Raw genomic sequence first — 26385 nt, 5'->3', positions numbered from 1 at the left:
GAGTACCTTGCTGAAAGGTAGCGCTTGGCTTAAAAAAGGTTTATTAATACCTTATCAAACGAAGAAAACTTTCCGAACTTAGCCAGTTTTAATAGGTGATTATTAAGACACGTATCCCTGAGCTCTGTGCCTCATGCATGCATTGGTAACCTCAGACGATGTATAACTCCTATCCTCTCGTGTAGAAACTAGGTCCCTGTGACGTCATGCGGAGTGGAATCGCATGGGCGCCAATCTGGCCTTTTTCAAATGAGGATAAAATTTGACCCTTGCCATTCGTCTAAACCGGTATTTCAAAAACCAAATTATTTGTGTATTATGAATACACTAATGGTGGGTAATGAATCGCAATCAATGCTTTTCGTTTTCTTTGATGAAGGAAACTACCCTATTGTATTATAATAACTGGAGAAGTGCAAGCTTAAATGCTTTAAAAATCAGATAGGAAGGGACAATTACACTCATGTATGTGTTATACACAAGACCAGCATCCATGAAGTCACCATAGGAAGGATGAATCAGGATCTGATGGTCGGACATTGGGTTGAGGTTGCAACTGACGTTGTGCCGGACTGGGCGGGTCATGCCTGGCTTCCATGTCAAACCTCCTCCCTTGTTGTGGGAAATTCATGTTATTCTGATTGGCCATTGAATCGGGAGAACAGCTGCTGTATCCTGACTCGGACTTTGATGGCCTCAAGTGTTGCTCTATCGCATTGGGTTCGTCGAGGAGGTCAGGGGGCCTTGGATTTTGCCCTCCTTCACCCTCGGGTATGTAGAGGGGATTCAGGACAAAATTTGGGGAAGCCTTCTTGGCCCGGAAGGAGGAGTGGTGTGCATCACGGTGGAGCATTTGCCTCTCAAGCCCTACCAGTGCTTCCGCATGCGAGGAGGGTGGTTTCATCTCCTGTCCGTGGTCGTCGTCATCCAATTGCAAAGGAAGGAGGGGCGCTCTTCTCTTTCCCCTCTTATGTGTCGATGCGGGCGTGTCGAGAGGACACCAGCTTGCTCTTCTCCTGCCCTTGTAAGCTGCTGCTTTTTTCCTGTGGAATGAAGGTAGGAATTATGAAATTAGATGAATGAATGCCATATTTTGCTGTCTTATGTATGAGGAAGAGGAGAAAAAATTTAAAATCTTCTAATTTATGGCAGCGATTGACTTAAGATTCAAGTTGAAGATAACGTAAAGTAGTTTCAAGGGAACTGATCTTGAACGTGTTAAGTCTGAGGTTGTGGTGAATTTGTGGAGTGTGCTAAATTCTCTTTTGTTACTACCACTATTTGTGCATTGTGGGTGACTCCTTAAAAAGTTATCACTGTAGCTAGTCCTGGTACACTTAAACAAGGGGACCAATGGCTGACATTTTTTGTGGATATGTGGGTAGGTTATAGTGAGGATCAAGTTTCATATTGAAAATTTAAAATAGGTAACGAGTAGTAGTTGGGAGCATTATAAAGGGGTTGGGAGAGTTTTCCCTGGCAGTGAACAATTTGTCCATCATCATTCATGGAGACAATTTTATGATCCAGGGAATTCTTTCCTATGCAGACAGTGAATTGTACACAGGGTAGAATGGTAAGGGAATGAGTGCAAGAAATAAAAATAAATGTCATCTTTAGTTAACATAGTTGAGTGGGATAATGCTATTTATAATATACTGATGTATGCAGTGCTATCTCAATATTTTGGAGCGAAACTCCACAAGCCAAGGGATGAAAGGCAAGAGCATAATTTGTAGAGAAGTGGGGTTTGGAGAAACTCATCAGCATTTGTTTTTTTCTACCCTTTGAAAAAGGCATTTAGATGTAATGGTTTAATGTACTACTTGGTGGATGGAGTGCTTGAATTGAAATGCGCTCTAAAAAATACCAAGGTTAGGCCATGTGTACTTACTCAAATTCATCACTGCTACTATCTTCACTGGTGCAAGATTTTGTTCCACTTACAGGTCGTGGTGAATAACATTTCTCGACCAAAAATTTTGGTAGCATTTGTTTTACTGAGGAATAAGAGAGGAAATAATAGCATGGAATTAATTGTATTAAACTAATCAATACCTCCACTGCAAAAATGCTCAACAATCGGCCACTGAATCAAATCTGCTCATCTAGTAGCCCAACAATACGAATCCGCTCAGCTGGCAGTGTCGGGAGCATAAACGCTCACCTCCAAGCTCGGAGAATAGGAGATATTTATGCTCTAGATATGCCAGAAAGAAACATCTATTATCAAGAATTTATTTAGTAGATATTGCAAACTGCTACCATACTGAAGGTTGTAAGATCCATTCCTGTCATGATCATTTATTTATTTGAATCAATAAAAAGTTTTGCTGACCATGCTTTGCATCTTCACCAGAAAGTTGCTTGAAACTGTCAACATTTTTTCTGTTTACTGTAATACGTTATTTAGGCCTTTTAATCTCTTCACTAATCTCTTCAAAGAGATTAGCGGATAGGAGAGAGAAATGGAGAGCTGCGTCAAACCAATCTTAGGATTGTTGACTAATGATGATGATGAGGCCTTTTAAAGGCTCGTTGAATTCCACTAGCAGGCTTAAAATTCATGCTGGGCAGAGCTCTGAGCAGTGCAGGATGCATAGTATGTTGTGCTACTGCCTTTGTTGCTCATACTTCATAAGCAGCTTATATTAGAATATTGCACATGTATTCAGTATTCCTAAGATATTCCTCCATAAAATCTTGTCCTTGACTTGCATAAGAATCTTAGTCTATGATAAGCTGCTTGCACATATTTTCCATACGAAAACCATTAGAAACAGAAAAATCCTTACTTTGTGCTATCCCTAAATGCTTTTAAAAGTTTTTGGAAGGAATACCTGCTCCGTGCTAATTACCATTACTGTCTCGGTTTGACAGTGTTGAAATAAAGATAATACGAGCATCTCTTGAACTTCTCATGTTTGGGAGAATGCTTGGTTTAAAAATGACTCCGGATAAACTTTCAGAATTCTATTTAGAAGGGAAGCATCACTTTGATAATTTAGGTATCACTCTCATATTTATTATATGTTGATTTAGTCGCTACTCTTTATTCATTTGCTTTATATGATTTTTATTGGTTTGACCATAGAGTAAGAATATACTTACTCTATGATATGACTTACATTTGGAACCCCAAGACTCCCCTCCATGTCCTCAAATATGAGGCCCACAGATGGTCAGGACAGACCTTTCTTAATGATTGGTCTTAAAGGAATTAATGGACATGAATGTCTTAATGCTATATCCCAACTGAGGAGATTGTGCTTGATGATACTAGAGGTTTTCATCATAAATTGTATTCTTTAAACACATTTTATAATGTCCTATAAGCTTACCTGATTGTGAATATGATGCATTATTGTCTTCACACCTGCGAAGCTCATTGTTAATGGAGTCATCACTGTCAATATCTTCTGCAGCTTGTGTTTGCAGCATCTGTAAAATGGAGTGCATTTGAATAATTTTTAAGTTAATATGTACTTAAAATTATCTATCATTTGTATGATGATTTTGTTCAAGATAAAATGCAATTTAATCTCATTTTTTTAATTTTAAAAGCCCCCTGGCTATTCATTTTGAAAAATTTGGCTGGCTAATTTGTGTCAGGTAATCTTTGAAAAATTGTATGTATGCTATGAATTGATACCATGTGTGTGCATTTGGACTTTCCCATTTGCTCAACTGAGAGAAATTGATTTGATCACAGCTTCGAAGTAATCTCAAAGTTGCTAATGTGAAAATTTGTTTTAGGCATGCAAAATTCATTGTGTAGCCAAACAGAGAAACCTATATGTATGTATTAGGGGATTATTTATTTGTGCAGATCAGGTCATTATCCCCAGATTTAGGAACAAATTATGCAATGCTTTGACTGCACATTTTTAGATGCTGTACATATTATTTTCTACTCCAGTGGCATAAGTGTGGGGAGGGGGGCTGTATCCCACCCCAAAGCCTCAGAGAAATTAAAAAAATATTTAAAAATCTTGTCTGGATTTGATACATAATAACTGCCTCTGCTTAAAATTAAATTATTAGTGATGTAAAATACATTTTCAGGTATGTTATTTTCCAAAAATTTACCTGAACTCCCCATTTTCTGGGCGGTGAAGATGAAGAGCAAGCAAAAACCTTTTATTATTATTTTTATGTTGATATTCAGATTTATTCAATGTCATATCACTCATTTATCAACAAATTTGACAAGGGCTTGTACCTATCCTAGTTGTTGATATTAACCTGAAGAGGTTGAAACAGGGTGTATCTTTTTTTGAATGTTTTGAAGTCGAGCAAACTTTATTTTGTGCAACCATTACACTGGTACTTCTGACTTACTTTTCCAAAATTCTTTTTTGTGATGTTTTGTCCATTGGAGGGCATATCTTTGACCTCTTCATGATCTTCAAGGTAGCTTGATTGACCATTGCTGTCAGTTGTATCTGAAGCATAAACAAAGAATATAATTTTTTTATAAAACGAGAATAAATTTACGTCATTAAAAACTCCAACTTTGACGTTTTTAATATTATAAATTAAATTCATGCATGGGTTGTGGAGTACAGGACAACACAAGGAGCATGACATTACCTTGTGAAAAACTGTTTGTGGAAATTGTGCGCTTTGAAGGTATTGTGGTCAAGGACGTACACAGGATCAAAACTAAAAAAGTTATAGGTAAGATTTAAGAATGGAAAATGTGAATGAAACCAACATTGGCAGCTGCCCCCTCCTGCCCCTCGCTATGTGTGCACCCATGATTGTGGTGCTGAAGAAGTCACAGTAGATAGGTACAGTTATTTAGAGTTACAGGTAAATGGAAATATTTTAAGGAATTATTTACTTTGAACTGATTTCCCTGAGACCAGTGTCTGGGTGCCACCTCCACCCATTTGGGGAGCAGGATTACTAGCCAAGGGAGAAGAAATTATCGGCAGAATAGCCCAAGCAAAGGGAGCATTCCACCACAAGAGAGACCAGCTTACAGCACGAATTTCAAACATAGAATTAGGCCAAAATCTATGAGAATTTACATTTGGAGTATGCTTCTCTGTGAAAGTGAGGCATGGATTATGACAGCAGCGGAGAAATCAAGGGTAGAGGCCTTCAAAATGTGGTACTTTAAAGAAGGATGATGAGGAGCAAATGGATAGACTGAGTTAATAATGAGTGAGCCTGAAAAGAGGGAAGAGAAGCTTTGTGAAAAAAATGATAAGAAGACGAAATAACCTTATAGGCCATATCTTTAGACATGAGGGCGTTATGAAGATAATCATCGAGGGAAAAGTAGATGGCAAGAGTGGGAAATAAGTACGTGAAAAAGAAATAATACATTGGCATGAAAAGATTGGCTGATAGGAGGATTGAGTGGAGAGCTGCGTCAAACCAATCTTAGGATTGTTGACCAGTGATGACGATGAAACACTGGTTTGGCCCCAATGCAAAGAGCATGACCTCTTTGACGAGAGGCGATTGTGCGTGCCTTGATACTACTAGAATATTCATCATTTCAACGAGGTGATTTAGGGCCTTACGGTTTACAGCTCTTTATCTCCCACATGTACATACATATTCTCCTTTGCTACAACTTGAGATGATGGATCGATAAACTCTCGAGTATACATGATTGGGTTATTTTAGTCCTGTTATAGTATTATTTATCATATTGACTTTGTTTTTTTTTTTGCCTTTTTTGCTATTTCCCCAGGAAATTTTCTCTAAAAACTCTAAAAAAGTATTATTTACTTTACTAATGACATCTAAAAACCTTAAAAGTTGTTAAATGTGGATTGGAAGAGGCGCTCAAATCTGCTAGATGTTTGTTTCATTACATATGATGGATAGAAATTTTGCTAGATCCCAGTTAGCTCTTGTAAATTCTTTGTAGATCTTGTTCGGTTCGAATTTTCTGGTTCTTTCTTCCAACCATTTTTTGAAGGAATTTATACCAAGGTACCCAGAATATACAGTACAGTTTCATTAATCTCATTTGCTTTTTATATGTGCTTGGTTTAGTGTGTGAAAAACCTACCAATCCGAATGGATGGACAAAGTGAGGAATTAGGAGAGAACATAGAAAGTGGAGAATGAGGAGAGGAGAAAGGGCCCACAATATGACAATGGAGAACAGTGTGTGTCAGCCACATCCTTAGAGACAGTGATCACATGGGAGAGATTGATGGAGACTACAATCAATGAAGATTCCTCAGGAAAACCAAGATATAAGCGCTCGGGGCAAGCCATGAAGGACATGGAGGAAAGTGGTAAGTGACGGAACCATGTTGTATGGGATAGGTAGAAAAGGAGGCCTGCGAACCAGTGGCGCAGCGAGGGGGGGGTTTTGGGGGATAAAACCTGCCCCCCCCCCAGAGCTCAGAGAAATTTTTAAGTTTAATCCATTTTACTTAATTTGATTGATATTACCAATAGAATAGCATAGGGATTAATAAAATACCCCTCAGAAAGCCGTAAAACTCACCATTTTAAACCATTTATCTTAATATTCCACAATTTACTAATTTCGCATCTACCACTTATCCTGGTGGGTATACCAAACCCCCGCACACCCCGGTATTAGTTGCATCTAAACCTCCCCCAGCCATAATTCCTAGCTGCACCCCTGCTGCGAACAAATGTACTAACACACAATGTATGTACGTATTTATTATTCTTTTTAGTATAAGGTACAATTATGAATATGTACCGAGACCATGGTGAAGGGAGATTAGGGGTTCAAACCAGGGGCGGTCTCACCAGGTCGGCTGGTTGGCGATCGCTGAGGGCCCCCACAACGCTAGCGTCTATCGGGAAGCATGTATGTAAAGTGTAGTGAAAAGACACAAGAGTACTTGAACCAATTATTCTGCCATTATAAAATTCTACGTTTTCATTGGTTAATTTATTCATGACATACTCTGTGTATTGATATTATTTTAAAAAATTAAATAAAGGCGGTAGAAGACAAAAGATAAGTTGATTCTTTTTTGATAGGGCTATTTGAAAAGGCTACCCATTTTAAAGTCTTGTTTTTTAGATTTCTGCACAGTTTCAAGGAAAAAATACACTAAATAACAGATAATAGAACCATAATGCAGTATTAAATTTTATAAACTGTGAAATGCTCACTTTTCATTATATTTTTTCCTCAAAAATTGCTATTTTTTATTAATTTTATCTGGCTTTTAAGTGCCAGAATAACATCAAAATCCATTTCTGGGCATGCAATTTCGTAAACATTTTCCCGGGGGAAGGAAGGTACTCTCCCTAGGTAAGGGGAGCTCTGTCATGAGCCCCAGCCGAGGGCCCCCAATCACCCAGACCACCCCTGGTTCAAACCCCCTCTCAAAAAGTTTAGGAGTCACGGTCTCCAGCGTACACCTTCCAACTGAATCCCTCTAGAAATGTACCCCTTCTCCAAATGAGATCCCTTGATTCCTTTTCAGGCTATGGCCATTGTATGTACAGTCATTTTCAAAAGTGATGTGATGGGACAAGGTTCGTAGTGCCACTTCTGCTTCTCAAGGATTTTCCCTAATTCCTTTAGTTTTTCTTTTGATACATGCATACAGCAAATATTCATTTGTGCTTAAATATATAAGGACTTTGTAAGGGAAAGGGAAAAGTTACTTTATTATTGAAAATTTATCATTCTATTACATATTTATAACGGTATTTATGATTATTTCATGTGCATTTACTGCATACTTGCTCCAGTTTTCACTGTTTGCTTGAATTTAGCATATTATAAGACCCTCATGTGCAAGTAACACATCATATTCATCTGAACAAATCTCTATTCAATCACCTACTCTTGGAGCCTGAACCTCATAAAATAAAAGGGTTCTTTGATGCTTTCGTAATGAAATTGTAAATGGTACAAAGTAACTCATAATAATATAAATACCCAGAAATACTACAATATCGTACATATTGCTTGCAGAAAAGCAGGAATGAGTTCAATTGGCTATGGGAGATATTGCCAAGTTGATAAATAGAAGCACTATTATTAATTAATAAACAAAGATAACATTGCAAGCCTTATAATCCTATAGAGAAAACTGAGTAATGTGTACAGTAAATTAAAACTAGCAAATTATTAAAAACAACAATGATTGAAACAGAATAATAACTTTCCAATACATAATAAAATGAAATATGCGACTCCTAGCCCCATTTTATAATTAGTTCCAATATTGTCTTGTTTTTATGCACCGTTTACTGCCAGATAATCCTCTTTTGAAAATACCAAAGCTTTAAAATGTGGCTGTATTAAAAAATGATAAGTCAAACATTACCTAATTACTAAATTTTATACAATTTGTTACCATTAAAAAAGAACATAAAACAATTGTAGCAAATTAATGATGACTAAAAACCTATTAGTAAACTCAAAATGAGCTGAATGAAATATGAATAAAGTATCCCACATCAGGGTGACAATCCATCAACCCTCACAGTTAAAGCAGGATATGTTCCCCACTACGACACCGAAGTACCATATTATGAGATTCTTACAGCATGTAAAATACATGCCAACAGTGAAAACCAGGGCAAGAACGCTGTAAATGCGCATGAAATAATCATTAAATCATACCTTAATTGAACCACAATGATAAATTTGCAATATTTAAGCAACTTATCTCTTAGAATGCATATTTGTTCACACGCAAATGAAATATTTCCTGTGGATAACCAAGGACAACAAAAGGAGTAAGGAAACTTAATTTCCTTGAGAAGCAGAAGAGCACCACAAACTTTGTCATAAAACTTTTGAAAGTGGCTACACCTATGCATTCACTTTAAATGTGCTTACCTGAATTTGCTGGGGTGGACGGATTGCTTTCTAGGAATGGCACTTTGTCATCCTCATTGCTATTAGTTGTTCTGCTATGTGAATCCATAGATTCAGATTCGTCCGAGTTCTCTTCGTCGGATGAGGAGGAGGACGTTCTGACGCATGGTCTCTCAACCCTCTGCGCATCCCTCGATCTGCAATTGTCGCTATAGTCTGAAGCATCTGACTCCTCCTCTTCACAGTCGTCCTTGTCCTGATTTCTTTGCTCATCGATTGTGTCGTACATCCTCATTGACATTAATGTACTGCCACCGTCTGAGCCTCTCGAATTGCTCTTTTTCTGCTGGAAGAGCCAATTATCCTCCCACGAATCCATTCTTGTCGGCGACTTCTTTCTGGTTCCGGTTGCCACATTATAATCACATCCTGTTTCAAGAGCACAAATGAAAGTATGAGATAAAATAGTGCTTTCAGCATTGATACTTTTTTTGAGTCATAATTATTATAAATTAATCATTCTTCATCTTGGTCATTCAGTCGTCATCTCTTTTTCTATGATCGACACCTTAAGGTAATATTAAATAGAAACATATCCTTAATGAAAAAAGTTTTATTTTTGAATACATGAGCTTGGTAATATACGTCAGTAGAGGATTGGTATAACAGCTGGAAAATTTTATTGGGATGATGATGAAGTTGAATCTGATAATATTCTGTGGCTTGAGCTGTTTTTTTATTTCATGTTGTGCAATTTTTCAATAATTAGTAATGAAAATTTAGTGTGTATCTGTATAGTAAACAGGGTAGATATAATAGTGACACACATTCTCATTTATTTTTATAGCCTGTGGGATTTGTCTTTTGCTTTTGGGTAGGTTGGGATTGCGAGTCCTTGGTATTTTGGAGAGCATAACATTCTGGTGTCTAGTGGAATATATGTTGATACAGCTATCTCATTCTGTCACTATGATGGAAAATTTGACCAAAATCCCTAGAACCTTTTCTTGAGCACCACTTCTTTTAGAACCATTTTTTTTACTATTCTCTGCGGCCCAAAAGTTTTGCCTGAATGGTGACTGATATCTCGTCATCCCCAATGAACTTAGTTTATCCTTTTAGGCCAGAAATTTGGGTTCCAGAAAATGTAAAATGCACTAAACTTACCATTGTCATCAGTATCTGCCTCATTTTCTAGTATGTCAAATTGGAAATCGGGAAATGGTGATTTACGATTCTCCATCGCTAGTCTCTGCAAATCGAAAATATCCCCATTCCCATCTCCGTAATCATTTGGCGACTGCCATTCGGTGAACTTGTGTGAAGCTCCTGTTTGGATGCGGTTTCCATCTTGTTCCTATTGAGGGTAATATAAATCATGTTGAGATAAAAGGGCCTTTTTCATTGCTTTTATGTTTACCTGACCGAATGAAATTTTGAAATAATGTCATTTTTAAAGATTTTATCGGCGCTACATACCATTTTGGATTGCTCTGTATCTCCCAACTTTCCAACGTGATTGTTGTTCATGCCACTCATCTTTCCTCCTGTATTTTTTTGTGACATGTAAAGCTGTTGCTTTTCTGTTATCTTAATTACAGGAAGCCTTGTTGGCTACAGATGAGTTTTCTTACCCAAAGTTTAGCAAACTAGGGTAATTCTTCATGTTCTTGAAGAAAAAATGCCTTATTGTTTGAAAAGATGAAGAGTGAAACAAAGAGAAATTAACGAATTATTCCATACTCATAGAAGTAAGGGCAAAATTTTTAAAGGGAAAAAAATTCACTTCTTGTTTATATTTAACCGAACCATACCAAGGTATTTAACATATTTAACAAAAAATTATTTTTTTAATCACATACTGATATTCAATAACAATTATTCATTTGCTAGTGTGTGTACTATCAAAAATATATAGTAATCGAATGAGCTCATTCAACAATTTTATTTTATTCTTGATTGCCGAGTTTTAATAATAAAGAGACTTGTAATTTTCTGTTTCTTTTTATGTGTAGCCTTGACCTCTCAAGCTATTTGCAGAAAAAATTGGCAGTCTTAGCCATTTAGCAGATAATTTAATGAAGCAAGGGACTCCTGCTAAGCAGGTCTCTGCTTCTCAGGTACGCTTCCTAACCTCGCCTAGGTCTTGTGTGCTTCAGTGTTGTTTTCCTCTTCTGTACGATTCCTCATCTTGTTGTCAATGACTCAGGGGCTCTGCCTGGACATGTTCTAATGAACCAGTTCTCTTTACGATGCCACCAGCTCACAAACAATGGGCGGCAAATTTTGTATTTTTTTATTTTACTCTTATGAGAGAATGACTGAAAGAGGAAGATTTGTTTTTTGTCGTAATTTATCTTTCCCTCTCAGCTTTCAGTCTTTAAAAGCATCGGCCGGCTTCAGTGGTGGTGGGGTAAAGTCCTCTGCCAAACCGTAGGTCGTGGGTTCGAATCCCGCCTGAGTAGGTGGGCCTTATCCAGGGCATGGATGTTTCTGTTGTGCTTTGTTAATCCTCCTTTGTAAAGGCCTCTATGTGATGTTTACGGGATAGTTGGAAATAAATAAAATAAAATTGTGATTTTGAGTTTGAGTGCACGGCGCCACTGTCCTACGCAAGGATGGCTTTGGAAATTCTTTCACGTTCGACTTATCTGAGAGTTGGAAGAAGTGCTGGTAGCAAAATCTGCAGACCCAAGAGGCATTTAAAATGACCGCAGGATTGTTTTTGTTATTATTGCATAATGCCATTATTAGGAGAAACACAATATCTTGTCAAAATCTCAAAACATGCTTCCCAACTTACACTTTCCTCCATTTTGAGCACTTCATTGAGTGACTACTACAATAATGAGATTCCGATGTTTATTAACTAAAAATGGAATCCCTATCTTTATGCTAGTTTTATGGCAGTACTTGCCTAAGTGTAGGAAAATTATGGATCGATGCTGGTATGTTATTGATGTTATTTTCACAAAAAATATTTCATGTATTCTGTACTGCAAGGATCAGGGTTAAAAAGAAAGAAACTGCTTTTTGAGTTATAAACAAACAAAAGCTGTAATTTAAAAATGATGATAATTATATGAAAATGATGCTGTGGTTGGCTCAAACAGCTAGGAGGAGCATTTACATAAAAACATGAAGATTGCGTTTGTCACGTTCTGTGTACCCTTATTTTGCTGTTGACGTTGATGGATCTCGTCCTTTTTTTACTAGCATACGTGGAGGGTATTCATTTTGAATTTGGGAGTCACAGAACTATAGTTACATATAGAATAGAGTATACAGAACTAATTCATTCACTGAAATTCCTAAAGGAAGCGTACTTTGACTATTCACTTAAATTCTTATTCTTATTATTCCACTATTCATTCCCTTAAATTCTTGAAGGAAGTACGCTTCCTTTAGGAATTGAAGTGAATGAAAAATTACCTAGGCTGGCATGCAATGCTGCAAAAAATCTACATGATGGATTCAGTTATTGAAAATGAAATCACTTTCAGTATAATAAAGACAGAACTGCTTATCTACTTTCTATTTGCCGTCATTATTTTAATGTTGTGTATGGTTAAAATATAAAGCAGAGGAATATATCTAACATTAAAAGACTAGCTATTAGGAGAAATGAATAAAGAGATGAGTTAAACCAATCTTCAGATGACTAATGATGGTGATGATTAAAATAATCTATAATTTCTCGGAGGGATGGTATTTTAAGCTGCAAAGGCGATGAGAGACTGATCTCTTGGTCCCACAATTTCCACCCTCCCAGAAGCGTAATTTTATCTCCTTTTAAATATGCAACACAAGTCACTCTGCTGCAACCGAACCTCACTCACACACGCTCAAGTCTTCATTAGAATGCTACCTACATAGTAAATCATGGAGAAAGGATGTAGCATTTAGGTAATGGACCTGCTTCCATTTTTTATTAGTAAATATGAGTTAAAGAGGGTGCTCGCAAACCGCAGAAACATGGAAAAGTCAGGGAAATGAAATGCAGTGGATTGGAAAATACAGGGTAGCACGTAGGGCCTCGAAATCTTTTTTGAAATACTATACTATACTATCGTGCAGCAAAGTTTGCCTTTGGTGGTCTGCTCCTGCGTTCTCCTTGCTCAGCATGGCAAAGAAGTGATGCATGTCGGTATATCGCCCCCATCTGCTACACTTGCTGATCGAATGAAGACGAGATTGATACCATAAGGTATAATATCCCGAGTGGAGCACTTAAGCAACCAACCACTACTCCCCCTGTAAAGTAGGCATACCCGACGAACTGCTTTCTCTCTATCAAGGCCGTTTTACACGAGGCATGTCATTGCGCCGGTGAGCAAAGAAAACATTTTTGGCATTGCGAGAATGTGAGTTCGGAAATGGAGCAGGATCTATTTTACCATCTCGCATGCGTTCTAGCAATTTACCGCTTTATACGACGCAATTTTGACTGCGCCTTCGTAGGTACATTCGTCAGACTGCGCAATAAAGTGCCCCGTGTAAAACGGCCTTTAAATCTTCGTCTGTCGCAGTCCCTCATCGGAAGAAGACGTACCTAATTGGTGCCACATCATAACTGAAACACTACAGAATGATCTTGCGAGCAGGCATTCCACCAAACTAACCGCTATGTCCCTGTAATGTAGGCAAATTCTTGTATTCACCAGGAAAATCGCCAATTTGAGGCCAATTTGCGACTTGTTAGCGTTGTCTGATTGAGCCCTTCCCGAGATATTCTGCTGGCGAAAATTCATTTCTTTGCGGCAATAGCGACATCTTTTGAGCCATATCTCAAAGCGTATCAGACGCTGAATTCTCGTGTGTCATTGAGGATCATCTCCGAGAGGGGTTTGCGATGGCAGACGCAATAAAAAACTCGAAGACAAGCTGCCAGCAGAACAATATTGATGTCGATGATGTTCCGAATAGTTTTGAAACTTTCCCAAATCCATATTCATGGTGTGAGGGCAAACCTTGCTTTACGTGGTGCAAGAGTGAAGAACATCGAAGAGAATAGATTTAGGTTGGATTGTGAGGTGTTCGGTAAAAATTGCAAAGTAAATGGTCGAGTAAAGCCCAAGAAAGTACAAATTTACCAAAGGAGTATCATATCTGAACCCAAGCAAAATTCATAAAAAAACCTCAACAGTGTAAACAGACATGGATTGTTGTGTTGGAGTTCTCGTGCCTACAAACCACACGACAACTCTGCAGGCAGACCGCGCGGCTGGTTCAAAAGTTTTGTATCCCAGGTGGATAGTGTACAGCGCACTGACTGTAACTGAGATACATATAATTAGGGCTCATTCCAACTTAACGAAGGAGAGGACTATGAGGATGAGTGGGCAGCTACCGTTAAAATTACCCTGCTGTTCTCACACGACAGTATGGGAGTGGGTTCTTATGGGTTCTCTGTGAGCAAAGACAAGTCAGTTGAGAACCTAAATGAAGACTCGCATGAGAGGGGTTTGGGATTTTTCACGCGGGAGTCTGTGGAAGTTGATCAGATATTCGCAAGAGGAGCAAGTGCCACTTATGTATAGAGATGCGTTTCAGGTCCCCTATGAAAAAATTGTATAAACCTGTTTCAAAATTTTATACAATCTTATACATTGCCATGGCAATTGTATAAATTGTATAAAATTTTGAAACAGGTTTATACAATTTTTTCATAGGGGGTGAGGCGAGGTATTGATACGGAAATGGAGAAAACGACAAGATTGCAGAGAAAAGGAAGGAAATGAGCTAGATGAGTTAAAAGTGGAAAATTTATTTTTAATCAGGGAGTAGAGGAAAATATCAGGAAGATAAAATAATGAAAATCTTTGTTTTATTACAGTTCACTTGTCGGCTGTTACCTGAATAATTAATTTCTGGTCACTTAATGCTAAACGGCGATATTTTCACACGATGTTCCTCGCATGTTTAATGAGATTTGTTTGATCTTTCAAGTTAGAGGATCGATTGACGTGTTTGTTTATTTTTCTGTTCGTACCGTCTCATTTTTTAAATTGTTGTTTCTTATCAGAATATTTTTTCATAAACATGTAAATCTATGGTGCTAAGAAGTGCGTTGATTTCTGATCCCATTCAGCCAAAGTTATTTAGGTGCACTTTTGGGATGTATTGAAATTAATTTCTTTGGATTTTTCATGGAGATAAGTGCGAAGGAAATCGCAAATAACAAACGGGGAAAATACAGGGGAATGATGCGCAAAAAATAGTGGTGACACTGTTAAAAATCCACAATTAAAAACTTCAAAGCAACTAATTAATCTATTTTACCTTATGAATTGTCCATATATATTAACTAAAGTTAGTGAATCGGTGATGAAGATAAATAGAAATTTTTGAAGACGCGAGGGTTGCTTGGATGCTTGAGAAATGTTTGACTATGCTGAAGTGCTGATTCATTGTATTACCGTGGCGCTCTTGCACTTTTAAGGGTATTCCGGTGAGGATGTCATAGTAAGTACTGTACTTTGTCCGTCGGCTTGGCTTTTAGCTCGTGGGTCTCCCGGCCACCTTGAGATGTCAGCCGCTCATCAATTTCCTCCCTTCCTTATAATCCTATCCTGTTAGCTATCGCCTCCGTCATTGCCATTGATTTGTGTGGGACTGAGTTCGATATGTGTTAGGTCCGACCGTCAATGGCTGGGTTTCTGCACAGGAAGCACTTGAGACCATTAAATGATTATTTGACGGCAAGGAAGTTTTCGTGAGCATTACTGGGCAGTCACTGAGTGAGGCAAGGAGATGATGAATGGAGTGATGACCGTGAGGGTGCGAGGCTTATTTTTAAATATAAATTTCCCCGGATTTTCGATTTCTAACTCTTTTAAATGTTATGGGGGTAAGAATGAAATAAAAGTTAGGTCCAATGATCTGCGAGTGGAGGTCCCTCAAGAGAAGCAATCAACATTTGATTTCCTCTAATAGAGACAGACATTAAACATGATTTCTACGGGTAAGACGTGAATTTTGCTGTCCTTTAGGGCCATAATCATTCCTTTTTACTCATGGAGACCCATTTATCTCTGTCGCTGACCATCTGTCATTATTATTGCGTAATATATTTTCTGGCTGTGTATCTGAAAGTTTGAGAAAAGTAAAAAAACAATTGAACTGTGTTAAGTCTATGATAAGTAATTAGTGATTTATTTTACCCTAGTACCGAGTGGATACACCACTTATTCGACTGAGTGGCTACACAGAGGTGTATCTTTTAGCTTAGATATTGACAGAGAGTAATCTAATCAGCTTAAAATTGCTCTTGTGCGCAAACTGATACAATCGGACTGAAACAAAAACAATGAAAGTGTCCGGTAGGTATATCTGTGCCGAATACAGTGCTGGCGGTGAAAGTACTTTGGGAAAAATTGGCAATAAATTTTACTTACGTGTTGGGCTCAGTTGCACAGTCGCCTAAGATTGGCAGGATGCTCCTCTCGCCTCTGCACCCTTGGTTCGTTTTCAGCTCCGCGTCGGGCTTCACGTCACCAAACTGCTTATGGGATCGCGAGGAGGGGGGGGGGGTGTTGTGATTGGCTTAGGGAATGCCACCCAGGGGGCAGGGGAGGCCATAGAGTACGTATTCCACGTGAGAGGTTTGCGCAGAAGCGTAGCGTCGCAGCACAAAGACCTCTAATTCACGGGTAACGTGAGTGTGATTAAGGAGAACCCCAGGCGAGAAAACGAGTTAATATAAGGATCATCTGTTTTCACATTGGGTCACCTTGAATCCTACTCGTATTATGTCGGTTATGGCGTATATACCTGAGGAATACATTACTATGTAATGATCAATACCTTTTTATTGCTTTAGATAGGCGAAATAAGTTGGATGCACTGGATAATCAAGTAGCAAAGTACAAGTGTTATTGGCCACGGGTGAAGATATCTCGAAATCTGAAGATTCTAATTCGAATAATGTGTTTTCCCCGAGATTTCCCTCATTCGGTGTTACATGAAATTAATGCCTTTAAAGAATTCGCGAGAACATGTCGCTTTATTCCATTCTCTTCATAAATGTGGGTTTGGTGAAAAAAAACCCTATGCGGGCTAGTTTGACTTTTGTGCACTGGAATTTTATCATCGACGAGTCATATCTGATAAAGATTAATTGAAAAATACCTTAGAGATTTCCCTGGTCTCGAAGAGTCCTGAGTTTGAAGCCCAGGTGAAGCCTTCGACACCCCAATAACACTCCAGCGTGGCGAAGAAGGTTGGAATGGAGCTAGCCCCCTAACCAATCAATACAAACCTTCCAGTTGATGCACTTACCTGCTATTTGTATTACACCGTCCGTCGTTAAAAAATAAACTTTAAAAATGGATATCTTTGGAAATTGTACTTTGATATAATTACTGCTATCTTCGACGAAATATTTATTGATGCCAAAACGAATCTCGCAGTCTTGCATGTTTTATAAGTTACACGTCCTGCCTCTGAAAATATTTATTAAGGCATGTGAATTCTAAATATTCAAATATAAATGTTAGAAACCTTCACGAAATTGGGCGTGAAGGTGTGCATATAATAATTTCCATGTTGTCTGGACAAAAGCCGGTATCAGATTCGTCATAATCGAAGAGGTATGATAAAATGTAGGTCCCTTCTCATACTTATTTTTAAATCATAATTTAAATCATGACGCTATTAGTGTCAAAATACGTTCTTTTAATATTAACATAAAAATATTTCAGGGTTTTGTGTAGGCTGTATGCGCTAAATCGTTTTATTTTGTTACTAATAATATCATCTTGATGTCATATCCGCTACTTCGTGTTGAAAATTTGAGTTTCTCCACAGCGTCTTATTGAGGTATATTTTTAAAAGTACTTAAGGCAGATCAATCAAAGTCGCTAAACGGTAACGTATTAAGAAAGCTATCAATATTGCTTTTGCATCTCAGTTCAGTTTAAAAGTCTTCTAATGCTTCGTCATCCGTGCATCATAATTCATGGCTGTTTTTCCAGCATACACTTAGCTATGGACTCCATATTTAAATGCTTAATAACCACTTATCTTCTCAAGTCAAACTCTCTCAGGAATTCACAAGCATTTTAGTTTATTCCCCAGTTGTTTATAAAAGCAGTTGTAAAAAGAGGACGCGTCCGGATAGGGGCAGCATGTGCACGAAGATTTCACCGCTCTATTGGAGAAATATGTATCCTATTTCCGTTTTTGCCAACTTAATGTCCAAATAATTAAGTTGTGAGCGACGATAGGGAAGATATTTCACGTAAGTCGGGTAACGTTGTCGGCTTCGATGTTTTGCAATGCATCCTATCACACCTGTACGGACTTTGGCTAGTGCCGCAAAAAAGTTTTTTTTTATTCTGATAACATCTCTCTTCTACGTGTCCAAAATCAAACTGACTACCGACACCGGAAATTCTTGAGCTCTGTGGAAATTTGAAGGGCATAAGACTGACTCGCTCGCTGAAATAGTTTTTTTTTAAGGATAAACTCGCCCGAGCTACGATAAAAGTAACTAAAGCGATGTGTGGAGGCCGAGGAAATCTTAGAAACGCGATTAGTTTTTAATCTTAAAAAAAATGTAAGAGGCCCCTAATTTGCGGAGGGGGTTGAGGGGAAAATATTTGAGTTGAGCGAGAGAAGGCGTTGACTCCTTTCCACCCCCACAAGGTCTCGGGGTAGATTCAGGAGGGTTGGTTGAGGGTCGTGCATACATGCGGAATATGAATTTGCTTGCATTTTATAATTAATTTTGTTTTGTTTTATTCAGAATGCATATTTGTGTTTGTGGATAGTGAAAATCGAAGAATATGTTCGGATAATATGGTTAAGGGTTTATTATCTAATGCAAACAAGCCTTGAAAGGACTCAGAATCAGTGGCGCAGCGAGGGGGGGGGGTTTGGGGGATAAAACCCCCCCCCCCAGAGCTCAGAGAAATTTTGAAGTTTAATTCATTTTACTTAATTGGATCAGTATTACTCATAGAATAGTGTTAGGATTAATCAAATATCCCTCAGAAAGCCGTAAAACTCGCCATTTTGAACCATTATTCTTAAAATTTTTCTCGAGGAGGGCCCCCGCAAATCCCACTTACCCTAGCGGGTATGCAATACGCCCACACCCCCCAAGTATTAGTTGCGCCTAAAACCCCCCCTAGCCTTAATTATTCGCAGCGCCCCTGCTCAGAATAACTGTAGAATGTTTTTTCAGTCAAGGTGCGCCAAAATAACTCTTTTGAATCAGTGAGGATTTTTTACGTGTGGGGTAACAGTTTGTGAGTTAATTATTTTCTAAACGTTAAGAATCAAGTAAAACTGCAGTGTTGTCAAAAATTTTCTGACAAAACTCCATATTGCACGAAAGTATCTAGTTGATTCTCAGTATAAACTGATGGTAAATTGAGTAAAACGATCGCGTGGGATCACGAACCTGAAGTGAGCTTAAATAAAAACATGAAAAGTACCTTGAGTATGGAAAATAATTCGTTATGTTCCCTTTACTTTTTCTTGAGAGATCGGATATCGTGGTAAAATTATAGTTATAATAGGGACGTTGGGTCGAATTGATGCTCTGATTTCATATTCAAACAGATTCGGTCAATGATATCACCACGTGAGTTATAAGCCCCGAGGTATGAGGAGGTAAAGCAATTGGCCCGCTGGCCTGAATATTCATGACACCCTCTCCATACATTCATTAGCACAATCTGTTCCAAGTTCCTCATGACGTACCACCGTTGTGCTATTTGCGGCAGAAGCAACTGAAAACACTAGCTTGTAAATAGAAATAGATTTATGGTTTAAATTTCGTTCAAATTTTATTCACCTACGTTTGCAAAATTTAGCAAATTCTTACCGCCCGTCAGGCTCTAATTTGAAGCGGAAATCCTTGATATGATTGCATTTCAAAGTATTAAACGTGAAATAAATTTGAGTGAGGTATTGAAACGAACCGTATATCGGATTTTAAAGCGAATGCTGTCTGGGCTAAGGAAAGTGCTGCGTAATGACAGCTCCCGGTTCGTAGACTCACTCAGTAGTCAAATGTCGACCGCCTTGGCTGCTTGGTGACTCGGGATGTCGGGAAAATTTGACGTGATTTGGTTTTGGGTGTACCAATGGAAGAAGATCACAGTCTTCTTTGGTTTGGTCAATATTGTTTTCGAATCATTTGGCTGTGCATTATTTCCACCTCCGTTATGTCGTAAGGATGAAAATTGTACTGGCCTGAAGCCATTTTCGCGACGCTTCGTTGGAAATTTGATGATGAGTCTCCACGAGTATTTGGAAGCAGATTGGCCATTATTTTCGTATTTCAGGATCCTGATTGTACGGTGAGGTCACAAGTTTCCTCGCACACCTGAAAGTTGCAGTGGGCCAAAAATTTCAACCTTTTCCAACCAACCAAAAATTTCTTGCGTCGCAGGATGAGTGGATGCGGGGCATATTACATAAAGTCCTGTTTCAGAAGAAAACTGGGGACTAAACGAGGCTTTCAGTGAGGTAGTCTACCTTCGAATGTAGTTTTTACACCGATCGGCGAGCTTTCAAATTTCCCGTCTCGTCTCTCCATAGTAGTCAGTGGCAGTTGTTTGGTTGGAACACCATCCCATGTTTGTGAGTCGTCCATGACTCATGGCCTTCACGAAGAGTAGTGAAAAAGACTGCGGAGTTCGGGTGCATTCCGCCGAAATTGCTTTTTACTCAGGCGAGTGCCTGTGCCGCCACTGCTTTTGACACAGGCGAGTGCCTGTGCAGTGGCTGACCTGGTGGGGAGTTCTATAAAAGGGACCTGCGGCCCTGCCCCCGGGCTGATTTTGCCGCCGTTTCTCCTCGTGTGAGGATGGCGAGGAGCGACATCTGAGAAGCGACATCAGTTCCACCAGATCGACGACTACTCGCGCAAGTACTGCCAACGCCTCCCTATCATACCCATCCTATCCCTCTCCCGGTCAGATCGCTTTTCACGAAATTATATCTGTATATAATTAAAATAAACTGGTGCCTTTTATCTCTATTGGTTGACTCTTTGGTTTTCTACCGACCCACTACGCGTTTCATTTGTCCTGTAGAGTTTTCTCTCTCTCCCTTTTCGAGTATTACTAGTTCGTGTATCAGTTCATCAGCTGTTCAACGTCGTCAAAATCAGGGCCGCCTCAGGGCGATCGCCTGAGGTTTCAGAGTTACGTAAAATTTTGAGAGGCGTCATCGCCCAGCTGGGAAAGAGAACGCCCAAATGCTCACGTTATTCGCTCTCATGCTAGGAATCTCTCGAGAATTCTGTTGAAGGTTTTCGCTCGAGCGGGTAGAACGACAAGCAGGCTAATTCGCCGAGAAAATTGGTTAGATTTCCTATGAGAAGAAGTGTCCCGCAGACATATCGTGCGTAGGTACAAAATATATTTTTCCAAACACGGTAGTGGATTTCCTTTCACGTTTTATATTCTAGTAAAATAATATGGATAGCTGAAATAAAAAAATGAGATGCTAAGATACCGTATTTGATTCTCTTTTCAATTTTGAGGCCAAAATAATATTCTAGGAAGAGGTTTAAAGTAGAAACCCATGGTTTATATTGGCAGCTCCCTTTAGATTTCTCATTAAAAATAATCTTTGCAAACACGAAGAAAGCCAAAAGTTATATTTGGTTTAGATTTCAAGCAAGTGGGCTGGTAAAATCGGTTGACTGTCGCAAGGGGATAAGCGGCTAGAGTTCAAAAACTATATTGAATGTTTTAGGCTAAATAATCGAACTGTAACCATGTGGAATGACAAGAGGCGTTCATTTGTTATTATGTCCTTGAAGTCGCTCTGTAGTCGTACATTTTTTCAGTGGGAATTGTCTAAAAGTGGAATTAGATAAAAAATATCACACAAGGCGAAATATTTATACTGATTATTTTATTCAACAAATAAAAAACAACAGTAACGGATAACGACGTGGTACGTAGATTGCAGCTGATTGACATCGCGAAATATAGTTGCACCTCATGGGCGTGGGAAAATGGTGTGTAAAAATCAGTCAATAATAATAATAATAATAATAGTTAGAGCTCATTAATGTCAGGCGTTCCAGTGAACGATGCTTTCACGCGTGTAATGTTCGTGAATGATTTGCTTTCACATTTCTTGGCTGAACGAAAGTCATCACTTCACTTGGTGTTTCCATCACCTCTTGAGCCTGAGTATGACGTAGCATAAGACGAGGAACACTGCTATCCAAGCAAACGTCGACGCAAATCCGAGGATCACCGATGACTTCTGGATTCCCCACCCGCGAATCATGATGTGCCTCAGCGCAATGTTGGCCATGGTGGTCGGCATGATGTTACATATTTGCTGGAATAATTTCGGTGCTCCCTGAAGAGGCCATAGGGACCCTGTGGAAAAACAATCAACCAGTCATGTAAGTCAGGGTAGTAAAAATATGTGACTATCGTCTATGATGTATTCGTAACTTTAGACTAGGGAGTTGGTGTCACGTAAAATATTTGAAGCATCTCAATTTTACCCCATAACTAGGTATAGCACCGATTCTTGTGTCTAATGCTTTTGCATAGCATCAAAAACATATATTGTGAATCGCCTAACCTGCTCGATTTTAGTTCTTCGGAGAAATTAATATCTCTTCATGCATGGACACTTTTTGGGCATTGTTCTACTTCAAAATATCTTTAGTTCACCCATGACAGCGCAAATTATTGATTGAATTGAAGTTTTCTGTCAAATTTATAGTTGAATATGTATATGGCTTTCGCACGTTATAAATTATGAGTGCAGTTTTTATGAATTGTAATTTGACTGGTACATGGACATTAGATAAAATCCCTACCACAACTAAACTTATTTTCAAGGCGGAAATAGCTACGTAAAGTCAGAGCTGTGATGTGGTGAACTGATCCGTCATTAAAGAAGACAGCAGATGTTGAGTCCACTCGGCGATATATTTTTCGTTTTAGTGGGCAATTTTATTACTGAGTCAGTCTCGACTGCAATGAGATAGTTATTCGTGCGATGAAAATGGCCTTGCGAGCCTGTATCGAGATTCACATGCAATCGTCTTCAATTTACAATTCATATTTATTTTTACTAGGGATGGTCGGATCGGATACCTCGGATCCAAATACCCGCGGATATTGCCCTTCATCGGATACATCGGATCCAAAGTCGCGGAAGATATCGGATCTGGATCCGAAATTTTAAATAATAGCTTCAGTGAATGCAACCATATCCCCCATAAGGAAGGAAAGAGTTCCGATTCTCTCTTCGAATGTGCCGTCGCATGCGATTCTTGTCCTATGCCACTGGTCAGTGGTTTATCCGAAGATTTTTCCTATTTTCATTTCCAAACCCAAGCGTAACAGTTTAGGTCCTGAGCATATAAAGATGTTTTTAAAAACAACTTGAAAGCTTACAAAAATGATTTTTTATTTATAAAAATACTAACATGTGTATGAAAAGCTAAAAAGTATTCCTTCGATTGTACGTACCCAGAATAAACTTGAATAATTACTTCGTTTAATAGCAGGAATTTGAAAATGCATTTGGATCCGAAAGATCCGGCTCCGAAAATCAAGGATCCGATTCGAATCCGGATCCGAAAAAAATCCTGGATCCGTCCATCCCTAATTTTCACGTTATGTCTCGATAAAAAATTCCATCTGTCATTAAATTTTTCTCATCGTGGCAATAATTTGCAAACACGCTCTGCATTAAAAGTAGCTCTTTCGTGAATGGAGCCAACGCATCTATTAATATTAGTATTATTTGGCCTTTAGAGTTTGCATCTTGCTCCGTGATTTTGGGAGTTGGCGTGCTTTAAGTTGCATTGAAAGATCCATCTAGTTATGATAAGTCAAATTAGTGAAATGGATTTGACTGAGTATTGATATGTTGATATTGTCTGCATTGACTGCAGTAAGTTGATATACTTTTTTTCAAGCAAACGTTTTGTGCAAGCAGTGTTCATTCAGGTGTCAAATTGAAATTGGTGGACGAGGGAAGTGTTGGTTTCCTCGTGAGGGCTCTTACCTCCCATCAGCACGACCGGGTAGAAGCAGCCAGTCGCAAAGTAGTTGGATTCCGATATCGTTCGGCTGCTCACAGATACGAAGAAACCTGAAATTTTAGAAAGATAAAAATTGACTTGTATTCGGTTGAAGGTGGTGGAACGCGCTGGGAGTTATATTTTTTTGGGACTGAATGCCATAAAAATGACTTTGTTTAGATTAAAAAATAATTTTTTAGTGTGAACTGCTTTACCATTACTGAACTCAAGTGAATAAGTTTTGATAACCGTGGATTATATTAGACTACCTAGGTATGATATGTGCTGTAAAACGATGTGATTTTGCTTAGTTCCATATTTTATTGCATTATCTGGGATTAAAGATGTTTCGTCTGCTTATGCAAAATGAGATAAACGCGTTTTATTTTTTTAAGACTCAGAAAAGTGAGCATTTTATATATTTTTCGATGGCGTAGTTACGGAAATACCTCTCTCTAATGTTGTATTTAAAACAGGGCGCATAAATGATGGTCAAATGGTTCAAACCTTCGCGGTCCATTGTCTCCAGTGATGTTATTTGTGGGTAAACCCGTAACAAGGTTTAAATTTATGAACCTGCACTATACACGTGTATATTTTCAACAATTAATACAAAAAAAGACAACATTAAAAATTATGCCAAAAGGACAGCACTGTATAGACACTTTTGTAGCCTCTTTTCCCCTCATCCTCATTCTATCAGTTGTGCTTACCTGGCAAGGTTGAGGAATAATCCAGGAACATATTAAATAATGTAGATATATTTTGTATTGTGTACATTTTCAATTTCAGGGACTATTGAATGGCGTTATTTGGAGATGAATGTGTCCTGAAATGCTTTTGCCCTTTTTAAGGGTAGATATAGATATATTTTGTATAAGCCTGTGAGTGATAACATAATCACACATCGTATAGTAAACTACAATAGAGCATACAAAAATGTCTTTTTGTGAATGTATTACAATTTGGCATTTAACTAAAGCAGCCATTTTCAATTTCAGGGACTACTGAATGGCATTGTGTGGAGATGAATGTGTCCTGAAATGCTTTTGCCATAAAATCGGCCTTACCGCAGCACATCCCGGCGACCCCTTGGAGCCAAGTGAGCAGCAGGGACAAGAAGATGGGTCCGTGGCACGGAAATCCGAAGATGAGGAGCGCGATGATCAGAGACTCGATCGATTGCAGGAAAACCATGATCGTCTGCATCATGATGTGACCCACGAGCAGCTGCCACGGAGTTATCCCTGCGAACAGAGCGGAAGAAAGTGGTGAGTACTACCCTTTATCACAATTCCACCGATTTCACAAAACAGTGCTTTGGCTAGATTTAAAGTGCGCGCCACCAACACCGAAAACCAGCCGGGAAGGCGCGAAGGGAGCGTGAGGCAATGAGGGGCGCAGGACCTATCAGCTGACCGTGAATGTGACCAGCTAGCCGTCAGGGGTGTGACGCGCGGCTGTAACTGGCGGGAGAGTATTATATTCCTGGAAAACTGTTGAGCGGACGTAAAAATGGAGCGAATTTTAGCCCGAAAGATCTGTAAAAGTGTGCGTTACCCCTGAATAAGATGTTATTTTATAAAATTGGGAAAAATGAATGTCATCGCATTTGTGCTCTTGGTGCGACCTCTAAATGTAAAACAATTGAGCTGAAATTTTTAGGATATTCATTCTGCACCTAATAGCACATTTTTAGAGGTAGAAATAAAATATCCGAGAAAAAATAAAATATAAGCAACACCCTACAGCTCACGCCGAGTCTGCAGATATTCAGATCCTGAATCTCCCGGAATATAATCACACACTCGTACTTAGCCTTAATTTAATCCTTAGAACTCAATTTTTATCCGTTAGTAGCCCAGTGGCGCCGTAGAAACCATCCCTCTATGGACGCTCGCTACTAAACACACACACACGGACGATTTGCCGCCATCGAGTTTTTTTCTGTCGTTATTTGGAAATTGCCTTTTCATTTTGAAATGATAATTTCTCACCGATAGCAATAGGGTGGTTTCCTATTATTTTTTTATTGCCTAAATCGAAAGATCATTACTCCTGGAGTACGTATTTCGCGATTTTAGATTTTTAAATGACGATATCTATTTTTCGCGATTAAATGAAAATTGAAAATTTTCAAGCGCGCGAAAACGCGACGGCTAAGTATGAATGCCGGGAAATCTCCGTGTGACGTCGTTCTGGTTCCCTCTGCCGCAAGTGAGGTGACCTTGGGGCGAGGATGTGTGCGCCGCTGCGATGTAGGCTGATAGCAGGTATCAGAGTACCATGCTAACTGGTAGCGCTTGGCTAAAATAAGGATTATTAATACCTTATCAAACGAAGAAAACTTTCCGACCTTAGCCAGTTTTAATAGGTTATTATTAAGACATGTTTCCCTGAGTTCTGTGCCTCATGCATGCATTGGTAATCTCAGACGATGTAAAACTCGTATCTAGTCGTATAGAAACTAGGTCCCTGCGACGTCACGTAGAGTGGCATCGCATGGGCGCCAATCTGGCATTTTTCAAATGCAGTTAAAATCGACCATTGCCATTCGTCTAAACCG

The 26385-nt window shown here is 38.8% G+C and overlaps 2 protein-coding genes and 1 long non-coding RNA gene across 5 annotated transcripts in view; 1 reads left to right on the top strand and 2 right to left on the bottom strand.

The window, feature by feature from the left end:
• Positions 1–416: 416 nt before the first annotated feature.
• Positions 417–16291, bottom strand: LOC124153400. 2 transcript variants are annotated; one of them, XM_046526529.1, is made up of 8 exons: positions 16192–16291; positions 10274–10479; positions 9962–10151; positions 8816–9223; positions 4342–4445; positions 3342–3441; positions 1895–2000; positions 417–1043 (listed from the first exon to the last, which is right to left on the bottom strand). In XM_046526529.1, the coding sequence occupies exons 2-8, from the start codon at positions 10358–10360 to the stop codon at positions 500–502; spliced, it is 1539 nt and encodes a 512-aa protein (XP_046382485.1). In that variant the 5' UTR covers positions 10361–10479; positions 16192–16291; the 3' UTR covers positions 417–499. The 2 variants fall into 2 exon arrangements, with proteins under 2 accessions (XP_046382485.1, XP_046382486.1); XM_046526530.1 differs by having other exon boundaries at positions 10274–10463.
• Positions 5389–24998, top strand: LOC124153401. The gene is made up of 2 exons (XR_006863639.1): positions 5389–6266; positions 24821–24998. It is a non-coding gene; the product is annotated as an uncharacterized LOC124153401 (long non-coding RNA).
• LOC124153399 (ABC transporter G family member 23-like) overlaps positions 21654–26385 on the bottom strand; it is a 109891-nt gene continuing 105159 nt past the window's right edge. For both annotated transcript variants that reach the window (XM_046526526.1, XM_046526528.1), the window contains exons 15-17: positions 24890–25066; positions 23804–23890; positions 21654–22152 (exon numbers count right to left, since the gene is read on the bottom strand). In XM_046526526.1, coding sequence (XP_046382482.1) covers positions 21941–22152; positions 23804–23890; positions 24890–25066 — 476 coding nt within the window. In that variant the 3' untranslated portion in view covers positions 21654–21940. The remainder of the gene's footprint in view (positions 22153–23803; positions 23891–24889; positions 25067–26385) is intronic.

Source organism: Ischnura elegans, chromosome 2 (assembly GCF_921293095.1).
Source record: "Ischnura elegans chromosome 2, ioIscEleg1.1, whole genome shotgun sequence".
Lineage (NCBI taxonomy): Eukaryota > Metazoa > Arthropoda > Insecta > Odonata > Coenagrionidae > Ischnura > Ischnura elegans.
This window is presented reverse-complemented; position numbering and strand designations above follow the sequence as displayed.